Here is a 14,361-nt window from a genome sequence, read left to right on the forward strand (position 1 = left end):
GAGCTTTATAGAAGTTTTTAGTAAATATTTCCATCAATTTATTTTCTGTATTCCTTAAAAACAAACAAAAATCACAAGTTTAATACTAACGCTTTAAAATATATACTGAAAGAAAGCCAACTCATTCATGCTGAAAGTTGGTCTATGTTTTCTTTACTTCTGTTTGCCAAATGATCTTCAATAATTTCTGCAAAGAGATTCCTCTTCAACAGATTATATGCAAGAGGTAAAAGCTGGCCAGCAACTTTATGAAAATACTGAAAAATAAAAGAATATAACATTAAGTAGAGATATAGCAGATGCCCCAGTAAGTAGCAAAAAATACACTGAAAAAGCTCTTGTTTAACAAAGCATACTCTCCAAATCATTTTAACTACTTTCTAAATTGGTTAGGAACAGTGAATTCACACAGACACCTAGCACTCTGTTCAAAAGGCAGTCCTATAGTTCTAAAAGACTAATGGTACATCTTGAAGAAAAGTCAGAAGAAAACTAAGTTAAAATTTTAAGCTTTCTTAATCCCTTAGATAAGGATCATCATCCTTTTTACTTTCCCCGAACTATGTGCTCAAATGCTTTTCCTTCTCTAGTGCTATCCCTACCGGGTAAGACTTTAATCATTATTTTCCTTGGTGTTTACTCTACGAAGCACTATGCTGAATCTGAGTTTTCAAATAATATTCCCCTTTATCTTCAAATTCTCTCTCCTCGACCCCACCCTGTAACCCTGCTCCATTGCTTAAGTCACTGCCTTGGGTTTATCAAGTGACTCAGACTACTGCTATTTTATTTATATATTTATACACACACACACACACACACAACATATATAAACACTATAAACCTCGCAATGCTTCTGTTGATGGCATTTAGCACTTATTAGATGCTCAGTACAGTGCTAAACCTTTTCATATGTTGTTTAGTACTCAAACCAATCATTTTTAAGTAAGTTGATGTTCACATATTTTGGCAAACCCAGCATTATTCTGATTGGTCAATGACTGTTATTCTGGCTGTTAAACATTTTGATTATATTTACTGATAGCCATATCTAAGGTAGGCAGAGAAACACACTGATTCGGTTTGGAGCAGAGTTCTCAAAACAGACTCTCCTGCCCAGTGGCATCAGCCTGACCTGGTTAACGGGTCAGAAATCCAAATTCATAAAACTCACCCCAGAACTCGATCAAAACTGGGAGGGTGGGCAGTGTTGGGGTAAGTACACCAATCTGTGTTTGATCAGCCCTCCACACGGCTGTGCTACATGCTGGAGTTAGCCACTGGTTTCGTCTTGGTGCCCACACTAGTCTCAAGAGGAGCAGTTTTACCAACACCCAGGAGCATGTCAAATATAGTCTCAGGCCTCACCCCAGATGCACTGAAACAGTCTGCATTTTAACATTATCTCCAGGAGATCTGTATGCACTTTACAGTTTGGGAATTACTGATTTAGACACTAACTCCGGAACCAGACTGCCTGCAAACTTGAGCAAGACGGTTTACCTCTTTATGGCTGGTAGGTGACATCATAGGTTAAATGAGAAAGGAGTGTGTGTCTGTGTGTGTGTGCACGTGTGCAGACATTTTATAGCTAAGAGAGACAGGTACAATGGTGTTCCTGAGCTATAAAATGCCAAACCACACAGCTACTAAGTGGGGAAGATGGGACTTAAAACCAAACAGTTTAGCTCCAGAAACATGCTACAGACACTACATCTCGAGGCAACTACAGCGAATAAGCACTGATTTAACTGTTAGGTAGATCTTTCCTATTTAATAAGCAAAGGTCATGACCAAAAAACAAAACAAAACAAAAAACCCCAAATCCTATGTTTTAAGTAATTTCATTGAAAGCCTATTTTAAGATACAGTGGCCCCCCACCTTATTCACAAGGGATAAGTTTCAGGACCCCCAGTAGATGCCTAAAACCACAAACAGTATCCTCTGTATGCTATGTTTTCCTATATGATAAAGTTTAACTTCTAAATTAGGCACAATAAGAGATTAACAAGTAATAAGATAGCTTCAGTACAGTCTTAGTGTTCTACATGAATGTGGTGGTTTTCCAAATACTGTCCAACCTTTCTGAGGATGATATGACCTGACAAAATGTGTACATAGTAGGATGAAGTGAGGTGAATGACGTAGGCACTGTCCTACAGTGTTAGGCTACTACTGCCCTCCTGACAGTATCTCAGAAGGAGGATCTGCTTCTGGCCCATGGCTGATAACAGGTAACTAAAACCATAGGAAGGGAAGTCATGGTTAAGGCAGGTCAGAGGCTAGGGACTATTGTAGTATTTATTTTTCATCTAGGAATTCAAGCATAGAACAAATAACTCCACCACAACAGAAGACCAAACAGAGCCCTATGACAGGTATGTGTACACAGCCACACACATAACTAACTAAAGGACATATAGCTGTATAATATGTCTAATAAGTAAATTCACTTTAATGGAAACCTGAAGGCAAATAATCTTGGTTATTCACCTCTGGCAGAATATAAGATTAATTTCAAATAAACATCTTCAGACAGATGCTTACCAAAAAGTTCCTTTTGGGAAAAAAAAATTCATTTGAACACACAAGATGACTTTATATCCTGCCCATGCTAGTGGGGACATAAATGTGCATGCTGTAGTATGCCTGTATGTGGAGTGTGGTAGAGAAGAGAGATTCAGTGACGGTTGGGAAGTAAGAGTTTTTTTTTTTTTTTTACTCACGTGTGAGCCATAACAAAAGAGATCCATTCCCAGCTCAAGCCCCATACCATAATCACATTCATCATTAGCAAACTGCACAAAAGTCATCATTTCCTGAATGGGAGCAAAAGCTTTTAGTCTGTCCTCATCACTTGGTGCCTCAACAATTGTCTTGCAAATTCTCTTGAGGTTGGCTGTAAGAAACCAAGGATACAAAAAGATGATCCACACCCATCAACAAAGATAAAAAGATACTAAGCTGGATTTTTCTTCAACAATTTCTACTAGTACAACAAATGCCACCTTGGGTGGCACTACTAAATGACAACTTTATAATTTAAGAAAAATGGCTTAACAAAAAAGATTTATATATTAGCGAAGTGTGACTATTTTACTATGGATCTAGTTGCAATCATGATTATACATAAACTTTTGAAGATTTTTAGTAGGCTAGTCTGCAGATCAGCAAACTGTGGCCAAACCTGACCCACCCTCTGTTTTTAACTGCCCTCACACTAAAAATGTCTTTCCATTTTAACCAGTTGGAAAAAAGAAACTATGGTAACAGAGACCATATATATGTAGGCCACCTCTGGGCTAGACCATATTAAAAGCTGGATTTAAAAAAGAGAACAAAACCAAAACAGGCCATAAGGTTTATTATTTATTGTCCTGTCCTACCTGTCCTACTAAAAACATACGTATACAGAAAAAGACAATATAAGAAATAAGAAGTCATTGCTGAATTAAACCTTTACTGAAGTGTGGGCACAGCAAAAGAGTAATTTGAGGTAAGAACACAGAAAAAACTTCTAAACTCTAAATTTAAAAAGTCAGTGGTTTAACATTTTTGTTTTGGCTTTCAACACTTTTTTCCCCACTACTTTCTGGATATTGGTGTGCATCAGATCTCAGGATGTGTATGAAGGTACTTAACATTAATCAGACTTCATCATACCTCCTTTTTGACCAATACTTTCCTCAGGATAAACCAATAATTTTTAAAAAATGGATATTATTCAAACCAACCAACAAAAATGTATTTTTTTTTTTTTTTAAAGATTTTATTTATTTATTTGACAGAGAGAAATCACAAGTAGATGGAGAGGCAGGCAGATAGAGAGAGAGGGAAGCAGACTCTCTGCTGAGCAGAGAGCCCGATGCGGGACTCGATCCCAGGACTCCGAGATCATGACCCGAGCCGAAGGCAGCAGCTTAACCCACTGAGCCACCCAGGCGCCCAAAAATGTATTTTTTTTTAAAGCTTTTTATTTATTTGACAGATCACAAGTAGGCAGAGAGGCAGGCACAGAGAGGGGGAAGCAGGCTCACCTCCTAGCAGAAAGTCTGATGAGGGGCCCGATCCCAGGACCCTGGGATTATGACCTGAGCCAAAGGCAAAGGCTTTAACCCACTGAGCCACCCAGGCGCCCCGAAAAATGCACTTCTAAACCAAGTGGCTGCTATCTTGGGGGGAGGTGAAGATTCATTAAAATATTAACAAGTTATACCTAAGAATGATACATAATTTTAAGTTTTATGTATAAGGCACAATACTCTATTGATACTAACTACAGTTACGTAAGATGATCAAGAGTGGTAAAGAAATACCAGGGCTTTTAAGCTCCGAATTTGAATATATTTGATTCGGCTGTGACAACCACAAATAATACAAACTCTATGTGAAGTCACAAAACATTACTTTGTTCGTTTTCTCACCTTTGGTAGATAAGTATAACACTGAACAAATTAACACGAATCACCTATGTTCCTGACTCTAAATAGTTGTGACACATTTATTGGTTTGAAACTTTTTAAAAGACTCTATACAAACTTCATAAGCTTCCTTTCCTTTTCTTTAGAAAAAAATCAGTGCCAATCATTTCAAGGAAACATATCTGGCCTCCATCAAAACCTTAAGGATAGAAAATGGGTTCCTTCCTGACCCCAAAGAAGATGTAACTAATCTATTGAGACTCTTAGAATCTTTCTCACCACAGTGCTCCAGGCAGCCCCTACAACTCACTTAGAGCTGGCATGGAATTAAAGACCTACTTGTCTTCTGTTAGCAAGTAATTTAAAGTTTATCACTTTCTGATGTCTTCTACTTTCACTCCAGGCAAATCATATATGGACTACAAAAGAATAAGCAAGTTACAATTGCTAAGCTATACTAAACAGAGAAGAAAATATTCAGCTCACCAACAGTATGAGGGAAAAAATCTGTTCTTCCACCAATAAAAAATTCCACAAAAATTCATGTAACAGAAGCCCAAACTTAATATCTAAATGAGACCTTAAATTAACCACTCAAAAATGCTACCTTAAATGTTACTATTCAAAACAATGATTTAGAAGTTTCAACACTTGGTTCTTATTTTATCCTTCTACTACCAACAACTGGAAGACTTAAGCTAAGCCATAATGATTGTGCCAAAGTTAAAGTTGGGCAACTAGCTAAGCTATTATTCTTTGGTTAGTGGTAAGCACACTAGTCAGAAAGACCTAAATTTAAGATCTAGTTTCCACCTGAAAATGGGAATAAGACCTACTTTAAAGAGTGGGGTGAGGATTATTGTGTGTGTGTGTGTGTGTGTGTGTGTGTGTGTGTATAATTTGATAAAAATCTATTATGACATAAATTTCTCAGTAAAAGGCATCTTATTTGCAAGGTTAGAATGTTACGTTTAAGCAGTTTCAAAGGGAAAACTGGTTACGAACAAACTACATTGTGATTTGCTGAACACTGCTGCACATTAATAAACTGCCAATCAACTGTAGTTCCTGGCAAACAACACTAGGCAAAAGCAAGATGATACCAGGTCCTTAACTTTATGGCTTGCTGCCTTCTCAAACAAAAATAATTAAACCACAGAAGGATCTAATGTCTAGAATGTTAGCAAAAAGTAGAGATAAATTGTGATTTTGGATATAAAAATACAGAACCAAAACCAGGGTAGGGTAATAAGGTTTACTCCAGGGTATTGCAATTTAATACCTACTACCCCTGAAGTTTTAGTGACTCTTAGATCCACTACAAAGGTTCTCAGACTTTCCCAAATAAGACAGTAATTCTGCTTTATAAAGCTCTGAGTGCACCAGCACACAGGTAGGCAGAAGGTTGGAGTATAAGCAGAAAGACTGAACAGAAAATAGCAAGAGCCTATACTCACTCCTTCCCCATTAGAGACTGATTTATCTCTGACTTCAGAAAGGAGATATAGGACAGATTTGCCTGTCCAAAGAAAATGTAGGCTTCCTATATAATTAAGGTTTTTTTCTTCTGTAGCTATATTAAATATATGAAACTAATTTTAAGATATTTAATTCAACCCATCATATCCGAATAGTAGCACTTCAACATATGATCAATATTAAAAATTTTAAGTGTCAGTTTTTAAAGTTCAATGAATTAAAATGGCAAATTCAGCTCAATTGCACTAGCCACATATGAAGCACTCTGTAGCCATGTGTGGCTACTGGCTACCATATTGTATAGCTCAGTCATATTTTCCCCATGGAATTCCTCTAAAGAGGTAGGGGTACAGCAAAAATAATTACACATGAATAGCTGTGATTTAAGACACCAATCTCGGCTGGAGACTGCACAACAAAGTTTGAGAACAGCTGCTTTAGAAAACTGGTTAAAAATACAGATCTCTAGGTCCCAACCCCAGAGACTATCAATCAAAGCTGACTAGTTCTGTTCTGAAAAAATGGATAGCCAATATTACATGTTTGGGCAGGACTACTTGGTTCTTGAGCAAGTGCTTTTATTTCCTCCTAAATTTTATCCTCCTTGGAAAAGGATAATATATAAGGGAATGCCAAAAGGGATGTTCAAAGAAAGAAGGAAATGGAGGAGAGGGGAAAGTGTTGAGAATTGATTTTCCTCCCTTTTTTCAAAATATCAGTAATTAGATTTATATATACAGTCCATTTTCAGAGTTTTTGTTACTTATAAACGAAGCAGTTCAGGATCTTGGGCTTCTGAAAGCTAAAGAATCTTACACACAGATGAAAAACTTTTCACAAAGGACTATAAAACCACACACTATTTCAGTAATTATTTAGTAAATTGACTATAATGTCAAATGTCTGAAACAGTTCAAAAAAAGTAACCCAGGCAATAGGCTAAAATTCTTTAAACTCTTAAAATTAACCACCGTATTTTGAGCCCTATTAGGTAAACACTGTGCTAAAACCTTACATACTCTTTACACTCCAAACATCCCTATATATGAATAGTATTCACCATTATTAACCATTTTAGAGATGAAAAAGACAAAGTTTAGTGGGGTTAAGTAATTTGCTTATGGTTACACAGCTATAAACCTAGTTTTAATTCAGGCCCGACTGACCCTAAAACTTGAGTTTGCTCTTTATCCATAATACTAATTGTCCCACAAAAAGCATACTTACGTTCTTCTCAGTACAAGGAAAACCTTACCACACACATATGCATTAAGAAATACATTACCATCTGTTTCAGGGAGCTCTCTGTACCCAACATCATTTTTATCTACTGGGACAACCAAGCCTGCACCATGAAAGGTCTTTGTCACGACCTAAATAAAAAACATAAAACCATTGGTAAACAGACAAAATAGACATGGCACATCGATATAAACAATGACAAACTCTCAACACGTCTGTCAAAATGTAACCTTTAATGACATTCATTTTGGAGTCCACCGCTGAAGTTTATTATTATTCCTTCAAAATCAGCAAAAGTTAAGCACATGAAGAAATGGGTTTTACTAACTGCACTCAGAAGACTGCACCCTGATTTGGGAGGAAAGAATGCCAATGCATCCTATTATAAGAGGCAAGCCAGTATGTAAGTTTCTGTTAGGTCACTATACTTTCTGTATTTTCTGGGTAGGAAGCATAAGGAACTAAACCTAAAAGATCAAGGAATAGTTTCTGTTAGCAGGAAAATGTAGTGAAACAGAATTCCTCTTGTGCATCTCGCCAACTTTAGGGCCCCCATTTTTACCTAAAAAATTCAGGCTTGTTTTTGCAAACTTCCCCAAAATAGGGCAGTTTTCAGTTTTGTGCTGCCCTTTACAGAAGCAAAATAACATAACCAGTGATCTTTTAGAAAGTGGTAATCTTCAAAGACAAGAACAGGCCCAACCACAACGACCACCATAACCCTCCAGTCTACATTCTTTTCATGCACAAGTGGTATTATTATTTGGTCCTTCCTTAACAAAACAACTACTTTGAATATTACACTTACTTGTGCAGCCAGTGAAAACTGCCAAGACAGAAGGACCCAAGCCCCAAAGTCTTCTCACCTAAGTCTCTAGATCTTAAAATCTATTTCACTCAGATGCCCCAATCTTTTGCTTCTTTCATTCTTTCTTAAGTAAAAGAAGGGACAGATTATTCAAAATAAGTTCTCAGACAACAACTTGCCATTTGCAAAAAAAAAAAAAAAAAAAAAAAGGTCACTGTTGTATCTTACTCTTTATACCAAAATAATTTGCAGTTGGATGTCAGGATTAAATATAAAAATAAAACCAATGAAACTTCTAGAAGGCAAACACTTTTAATAATTTTAAAGTGGAGAAGGAAAAGACAGACCTGACTACATAAAATTTGATCAAAAATCAAGAGCAAAAGATACTGATAAAAATATCTGTAATATATACAATAATAAAAATTAAGATTAATGTCTTTAAACTATAGAAGAGTCTTACAAGGAAAAAACATCCAACTTAAAACATAAGTAAGAAAAGGTAAATTCTAACCCTGACAGAAAAATGGCCAAACCTCAGGCAGTTCACCAAAAAAATACAAACGGCCAGTAGATAAGTGAAAAATATTTAATGTCCTTTATAATCAAAGAAATACTAAGTAAAACAATGACATATCATTTTATATCTATGCAAATGGAAAAGAGCAAAAGGGACTGCTAATACCTAACAATGGCAAGGGTATGGGGAGAACAGGCACTGGTACATTGCTTCTACACTGGGAACATACACTAGCTTCACTCATACAGGGGAGTTCTGCAAACGAAGAAAATAAACTCCACAAAATGAAAAACCAGCAAAGAAAAACTGTTGTTTTTCTTTAAATCTAAATCTTGAAATCACTCTGGACCTGGCAATACTACATCTGGTAATTTCTTCCAAGGAGATAATCAAGTAAGTGTGCAAAGAAAGGTATAGAAGGTTATACATGGCAGGATTTGTCTTTATTTGTGAAAAGTTTAAAGCAACCTAAGCTATGAACATCAGCACACTGCTCTGCAGCCATTCTGAAATTTATGAGGTGGGTCTTTAATTTAGCAATACAAAATGATAATCATAATCACAAGCATAAAAAAGCAGGTCATAAAACAGTATTGATAATGACAGAAAAAGCAAACATCTATATAGTTACTGGCCTATCTTCTCTTCCACTCAGGCTGACACACAACAAAACCATGGGAGGTATATATTTTCATATTTTTTACAGATGACTAACTGCACTAATTTTCCATAAAGAGGTAGCAATTATTAGCAAAGTACCAAAATCCTAATTTTATTATGAAAAGGGTTACAAATTCACCTTGTGCAAGGGTGGGCAATATTCTAAAGCACCAAAGGATGGAACAATGGAAGGATGTACCTTCATTTTATAGCAATATTAAACCAGTTTTTATTTTTAAAAATGAAATCTAGGTATAAAAAAAGGTAAAGTAGCTTTTGGCCAATCAGTAAGATGGAGTGGAAAAAAAGCTAAATATCAAAGTTGTAAATTTAGGTGTCAGGTCACTTATGATTTTAAGCAAGGAACAAAGTCTCTGTAAACCTTGATTTACTGATTATGACACAGGATAATTCCTCCTTTGTTTGCGGACTTGTTGTAGAGATTGAATGAGGTAACTCATACGGGTTTGGCATTCCAAAGAACCACAAGGTATCATCAGTATAAAAACAATTGTTTCTCATGTATTATATAGTGCACTATTACACTAGAATGGATATACTACTATCCTACATAAGAACAAAGTCACTAATTCACATATATGAATGGAACTGAATTTTTCAGAACTAGAAAAATATGAATTAAATGAATATCTGACAATATAAGAACAAACATCCTTTTTAATGGAAAAGGAAGAAAAAGCAAAATCAGCAATTAATTGTCTTTGGGAGGATAAGATCATGGTTGTCTTTTAAGTTCTTTTTTTCTCCCTTTATGTTCCTACCAGTTAATTTTGTGGACAGAAAAAATATATACTTAAAAAAACAACAACAACAAACGCACGGGGAAGGGAGCCAGGACAAATATACCTATGAAATTTAAACTCCAATGTCATCTTATAATTATGGGGAAGGATTAAGGAAATCTCATCTGAAATAAATTATAATTGATGGTAAAAAATAAGGTTCTGATGAAAGAATTTTCTATCAGTTATTTTGTCTACATAAGTACAGGTTTTAGTCAAGGTAAGTTAGGAATACATAAGTATAAGGCAAGAAATGCTCATTAGGTGGGAGAGGCTCCCTATGGAAACTAGGAAGGTAAATGGCCACGTAACATCTTTAAGTAATTTAAAAATGTCCCACTGCAGTGGCTTTCGTTCAAATGCAGTTTTAGAAATTATTTCTGGCCTCTAAGATTAAAGGAACACTTGCCGAGACTGCAGTTTAGTGACTATGACTTATGTGACTATCATGCCTGCTGCTGAAGTAGGATTTTCAATAACCAAATTCACTAAACTACTTAGTTACCAGTGTTAGTTTATCCAGGAATAACCAGTACTTAATTTGGCCTAGAACTTTCAGATAAACCTGTCACAGCAGATAATGGTGTGAAACTGGAGTGCCCTCATTCCCCCGTGAGAAATCTCCTTCCTCACCAGAGGTTATAAGAACAAAATCCTATAGAATTCTCATTTACCCCAAAGCAGAATTCTTCTATGTTTTCTGTTAACTTCTTCTCAAAAATTTAAGTGAAAAACCAAAAGGATCCAAGACCCAGAAGTCTTTCCTGTTTACAAAACTCTCCACTCACAATGCAAGTGTTAGGAGAGATGCAAAAGGAAATGGTAATAGAATCAATATGGGAAAAGGAGACAGGACTGCTTAGACACACATTTGCTGCAGAAAATGAGCAAATCTCAACACATATTGTCCTCCGAAAGGAAACTACCTTTGAAGCCCTTAACTGAACCACTCTAAGGCATACCTTCACAAAACTACTCTCCCAAAACACCTTGAGCGAAATCAATGATCCTTAGCTATTAAAGAAGAAATGCAGGTAAATACTATGCACAAAGCTGCTTTCACTCAGTTCTATGAGATGTGTAACTGGTCAAACAAGATGAAGAGAAAGGGAAGTCCTGGCATGAGCTAGCAACCAGAGCAGAACCATCTGCTCGTGCCTCGGTCTGTCTAACAACTGATGATAGTCACCCAAGCCGTACCCCGGTGCCACCCTTCTAGCAATCCAGGGGACGGACAGCCCTGGAGCGAGCCCCCGAGGGGTGACATCTAGTTCTCCTCGGGATGGGGGCAGAAGGAAGGATAAGGTGTACGTGGGAAGGAATCAAGAGAGAAAAACATCCTACTGAGTAGCAAAACAGTCTGAGACTAACAGATTTAAACCGTACTTTCTTATCTCTCTGTTTCATCTTCATGGTTCTCTGTTCCAGTGAGTACCCAAGTTCTCTGGCTGCTTCTGTGAGTTTTTCATCTATGTTTTTCAAGAGACTAGTTTTCTTTTTATCTGTTACTTCCTTAAGCTTTTTCATCAGAAATAATCTGAAAAAGAAGTAAAAGCCCTCATTATTATGTAGGCTCCTGTACTAAGGACACAGGACACTAAGGGAGTATATTATAGACATCAAATTCCATGCAAGAGAAAGACTGCAGAATAATTACCAGCAGTTGTCTCAGAACCCTTAACAGACTTCTTCAAACAAGAGAAAAGCAATTATCAATAAAAAAAAAAACTACCAGTCACAGAAACAGCAAACATGATTCAAGTCTGCATTCTGTAATGTCTTCAATTAAGACATAAAAGGTATTTTAAAAGCTGAGATTCAAACCAATTTTAAATCATATCACTGGACATTAACATATGGCATACTGCTTTGGAGAAGTGTGGCATAACAGAGAAAAATAGTATGCAGATAACAAAAAGGGGTTTAAAAGAGCCAGAGGATACTTAAAATACTTAAGATCAGCAGATTTTTTTCAAATGTTATCTACAAATTTGTGTTAAGATAAATTTAGAAACTGTAAAGGGAAATCGAAGCTATTTTAAAAGCTTATACATAAGCACAATCCAAAATAATTTTATTTATTTAATTTTTTAGACAGAGCGAGCAGGGGCAGAGGGAGAGGATGAGGAGGGGCAGAGGGAGAAAGAGAATCGTGAACAGGTTTCATGCCCAATGCAGAGGTTGTCACGGGGCTCATCTTATGACACTGAGATCATGACCCAACCGTAATCAAGACTTGGATGCTTAACCAACTGAGGCACCCCTGAAATAATTTTCAAGTACGTGAATAGTACAATACATTAATGTCAGTTACAGAAATAACTTCTTGTTTTATTACAAGCAGGTTAATAAGACTTTTCCAGCAGAGCAGAAGGTCAAGTGTAAAATGGAGAGTTAGAAGCAGCACTCCATTGGACACAGACCTAATCCCCTTCCTCTATATCCACTTCTATACTCCCAGGAGGAAACTTGCCTCTATTCACTACTAGCATTTGATAGTTTGCTATAGGGTGGGCACTGTAATGAGATTAAACATTTAGAGTGGGTGCTACTCGAATCCTCATTTTACAAATAAGGGAACTGAGGCACACAGGATAATCATCTTATGCAATTCATAGACTTAGTATGAGTAGATTAAAATACACAGAAGCCAAGACCACCAAAATCATTGTCTTCATTACATAAATCATTACAAAATCATTGTCTACAGTACATATATTACACCTAACGTTACCTTCAATCTTGACCAGCTACATATCAAGAGAATGTATTTACATTAACCATAAAAAGCAAACTAATCATGTCAGGCCTAGGTGAATCAATCTTTATAGTCTTCCTCACCCTGTCTGGGTGCATCTAGGCAGACTTTCAAGTACTCTGTGCCACTTGTTTTCATATTTCCATGCACATACTATTCCCTTACCTAGAACACCCTTCTTTCCATTCTTTGTAGTAAGTTCTTATACATTTGTCAAGGTCTAGGTAAAACATTCTCTCTATGAAGACTTCCCACTATTTAAAGCACTTAGTGGCTGTCTTCCTGTAATTATTGCATTATTATGACTATTTCTGTATCAGTTTATTAAGCTTTGCTCTCTTGGCTTCAAGCCTAATCTCCAATACTCCTCTGCTTTGTGATGCTTAAAGTTGAAATATGCAAGCTGAAACAACCACCATGACCATTTTATACTCTGTTACATTAAATCTGCTGGGATATACTTTGAAACTTGAATGAATCCTTCAGTGGTCATTTGGAAATTACTGGCTCAGTAAGTTATGCAGATCTTAGAAATACTGAAATTTTTCATTTTATCAAATTTTTTCCATAGATATTGAAGATGATGCAAACAAATGGAAAGACAGCCCATGCTCATGGATTGGAAGAATACTGTTAAAATGTCCATACTACCCAAAGCAATCTACAGATTTAATGCAATCCCTATCTAAATACCAAGAGCATTTTTCACAGAACTAGAACAATCCTAAAATACAGAAGCACAAATGACCACAGATAGCCAAAGGAGACTTGAAAAAGAAAAAGAAAGCTGGAGGTTATGACACTTCCAGATTTTAATTTATACTAAACTAGTAATCAAAATAGTATGGTACTGCCATAAGAATAGACACAGATCAGTGGAACAGAATAGAAAGTCCAGAAATAGACCCAAAAATGTATGGTCAATTAGATCTTCAACAAAGAAGGCAAGAATATGCAGTGGGAAAAAGTCCTTCAACAAATGGTGCTGGGAAAACTGAATAGCTATATGCAAAGAATGAAGCTAATGGGACCACTTCCTTATATCAAACAGAAAAATAAACTCAGAATGGCTTATGGACCTATATGTGAGACCTCAAACCATAAAATTCCTAGAAAAGAGCACAGGTAATAACTTTCCTGACATCGGCTATAACAAGAGCTTTCCAAAAAAGTCTCCTGAGGCAAGGGGGAGAAAAGCAAAAATGAACTACTGGGACTACATCAAAATGAAAAGCTTCAGCACAGGAAACAACCAACAAAACTAAAAGACAACTTATTGAATGAGACAAGATATTTGCAAATGATCTATCTAATAAAGGGTTGGTACCTAAAATAGAACTTCTACAACTCAACATCCAAATCACAAATAATCCAATTAAAAAATAAGCAGAAGACATGAACAGACCTTTCTCAAAAGACGACACACAGATGGTCAACAGACAAATGAAAAGATGCTCAGCATCATTCATCAAGGAAATGCAAATCAAAATCTACGAGGGGTACCTGCCTGGCTCAGTCAGAAGGGCATGTGACTCTTGATCTGGAGTTGTGAGTTTGAGCCCCATCCTGGGTAGAGAGATTACATACATACATACATACCTACAATGAGATACCACCTCATACCAATCAGAATGGCTAAAATCAACAACACAAGAAACAACAAGTGTTG

The 14,361-nt window shown here is 36.4% G+C and overlaps 1 protein-coding gene across 2 annotated transcripts in view; it reads right to left on the bottom strand.

The window, feature by feature from the left end:
• The window catches only part of LOC131832290 (histone PARylation factor 1), a 27,800-nt gene continuing 13,439 nt past the window's right edge, over positions 1-14,361 (bottom strand). For both annotated transcript variants that reach the window (XM_059175117.1, XM_059175107.1), the window contains 4 exons: positions 11,321-11,471; positions 7,187-7,274; positions 2,728-2,900; positions 1-257 (listed from right to left, as the gene is read on the bottom strand). In XM_059175117.1, coding sequence (XP_059031100.1) covers positions 126-257; positions 2,728-2,900; positions 7,187-7,274; positions 11,321-11,471 — 544 coding nt within the window. In that variant the 3' untranslated portion in view covers positions 1-125. The remainder of the gene's footprint in view (positions 258-2,727; positions 2,901-7,186; positions 7,275-11,320; positions 11,472-14,361) is intronic.

This window comes from Mustela lutreola, chromosome 1 (genome assembly GCF_030435805.1).
Source record: "Mustela lutreola isolate mMusLut2 chromosome 1, mMusLut2.pri, whole genome shotgun sequence".
NCBI classification, from domain to species: Eukaryota; Metazoa; Chordata; class Mammalia; order Carnivora; family Mustelidae; genus Mustela; species Mustela lutreola.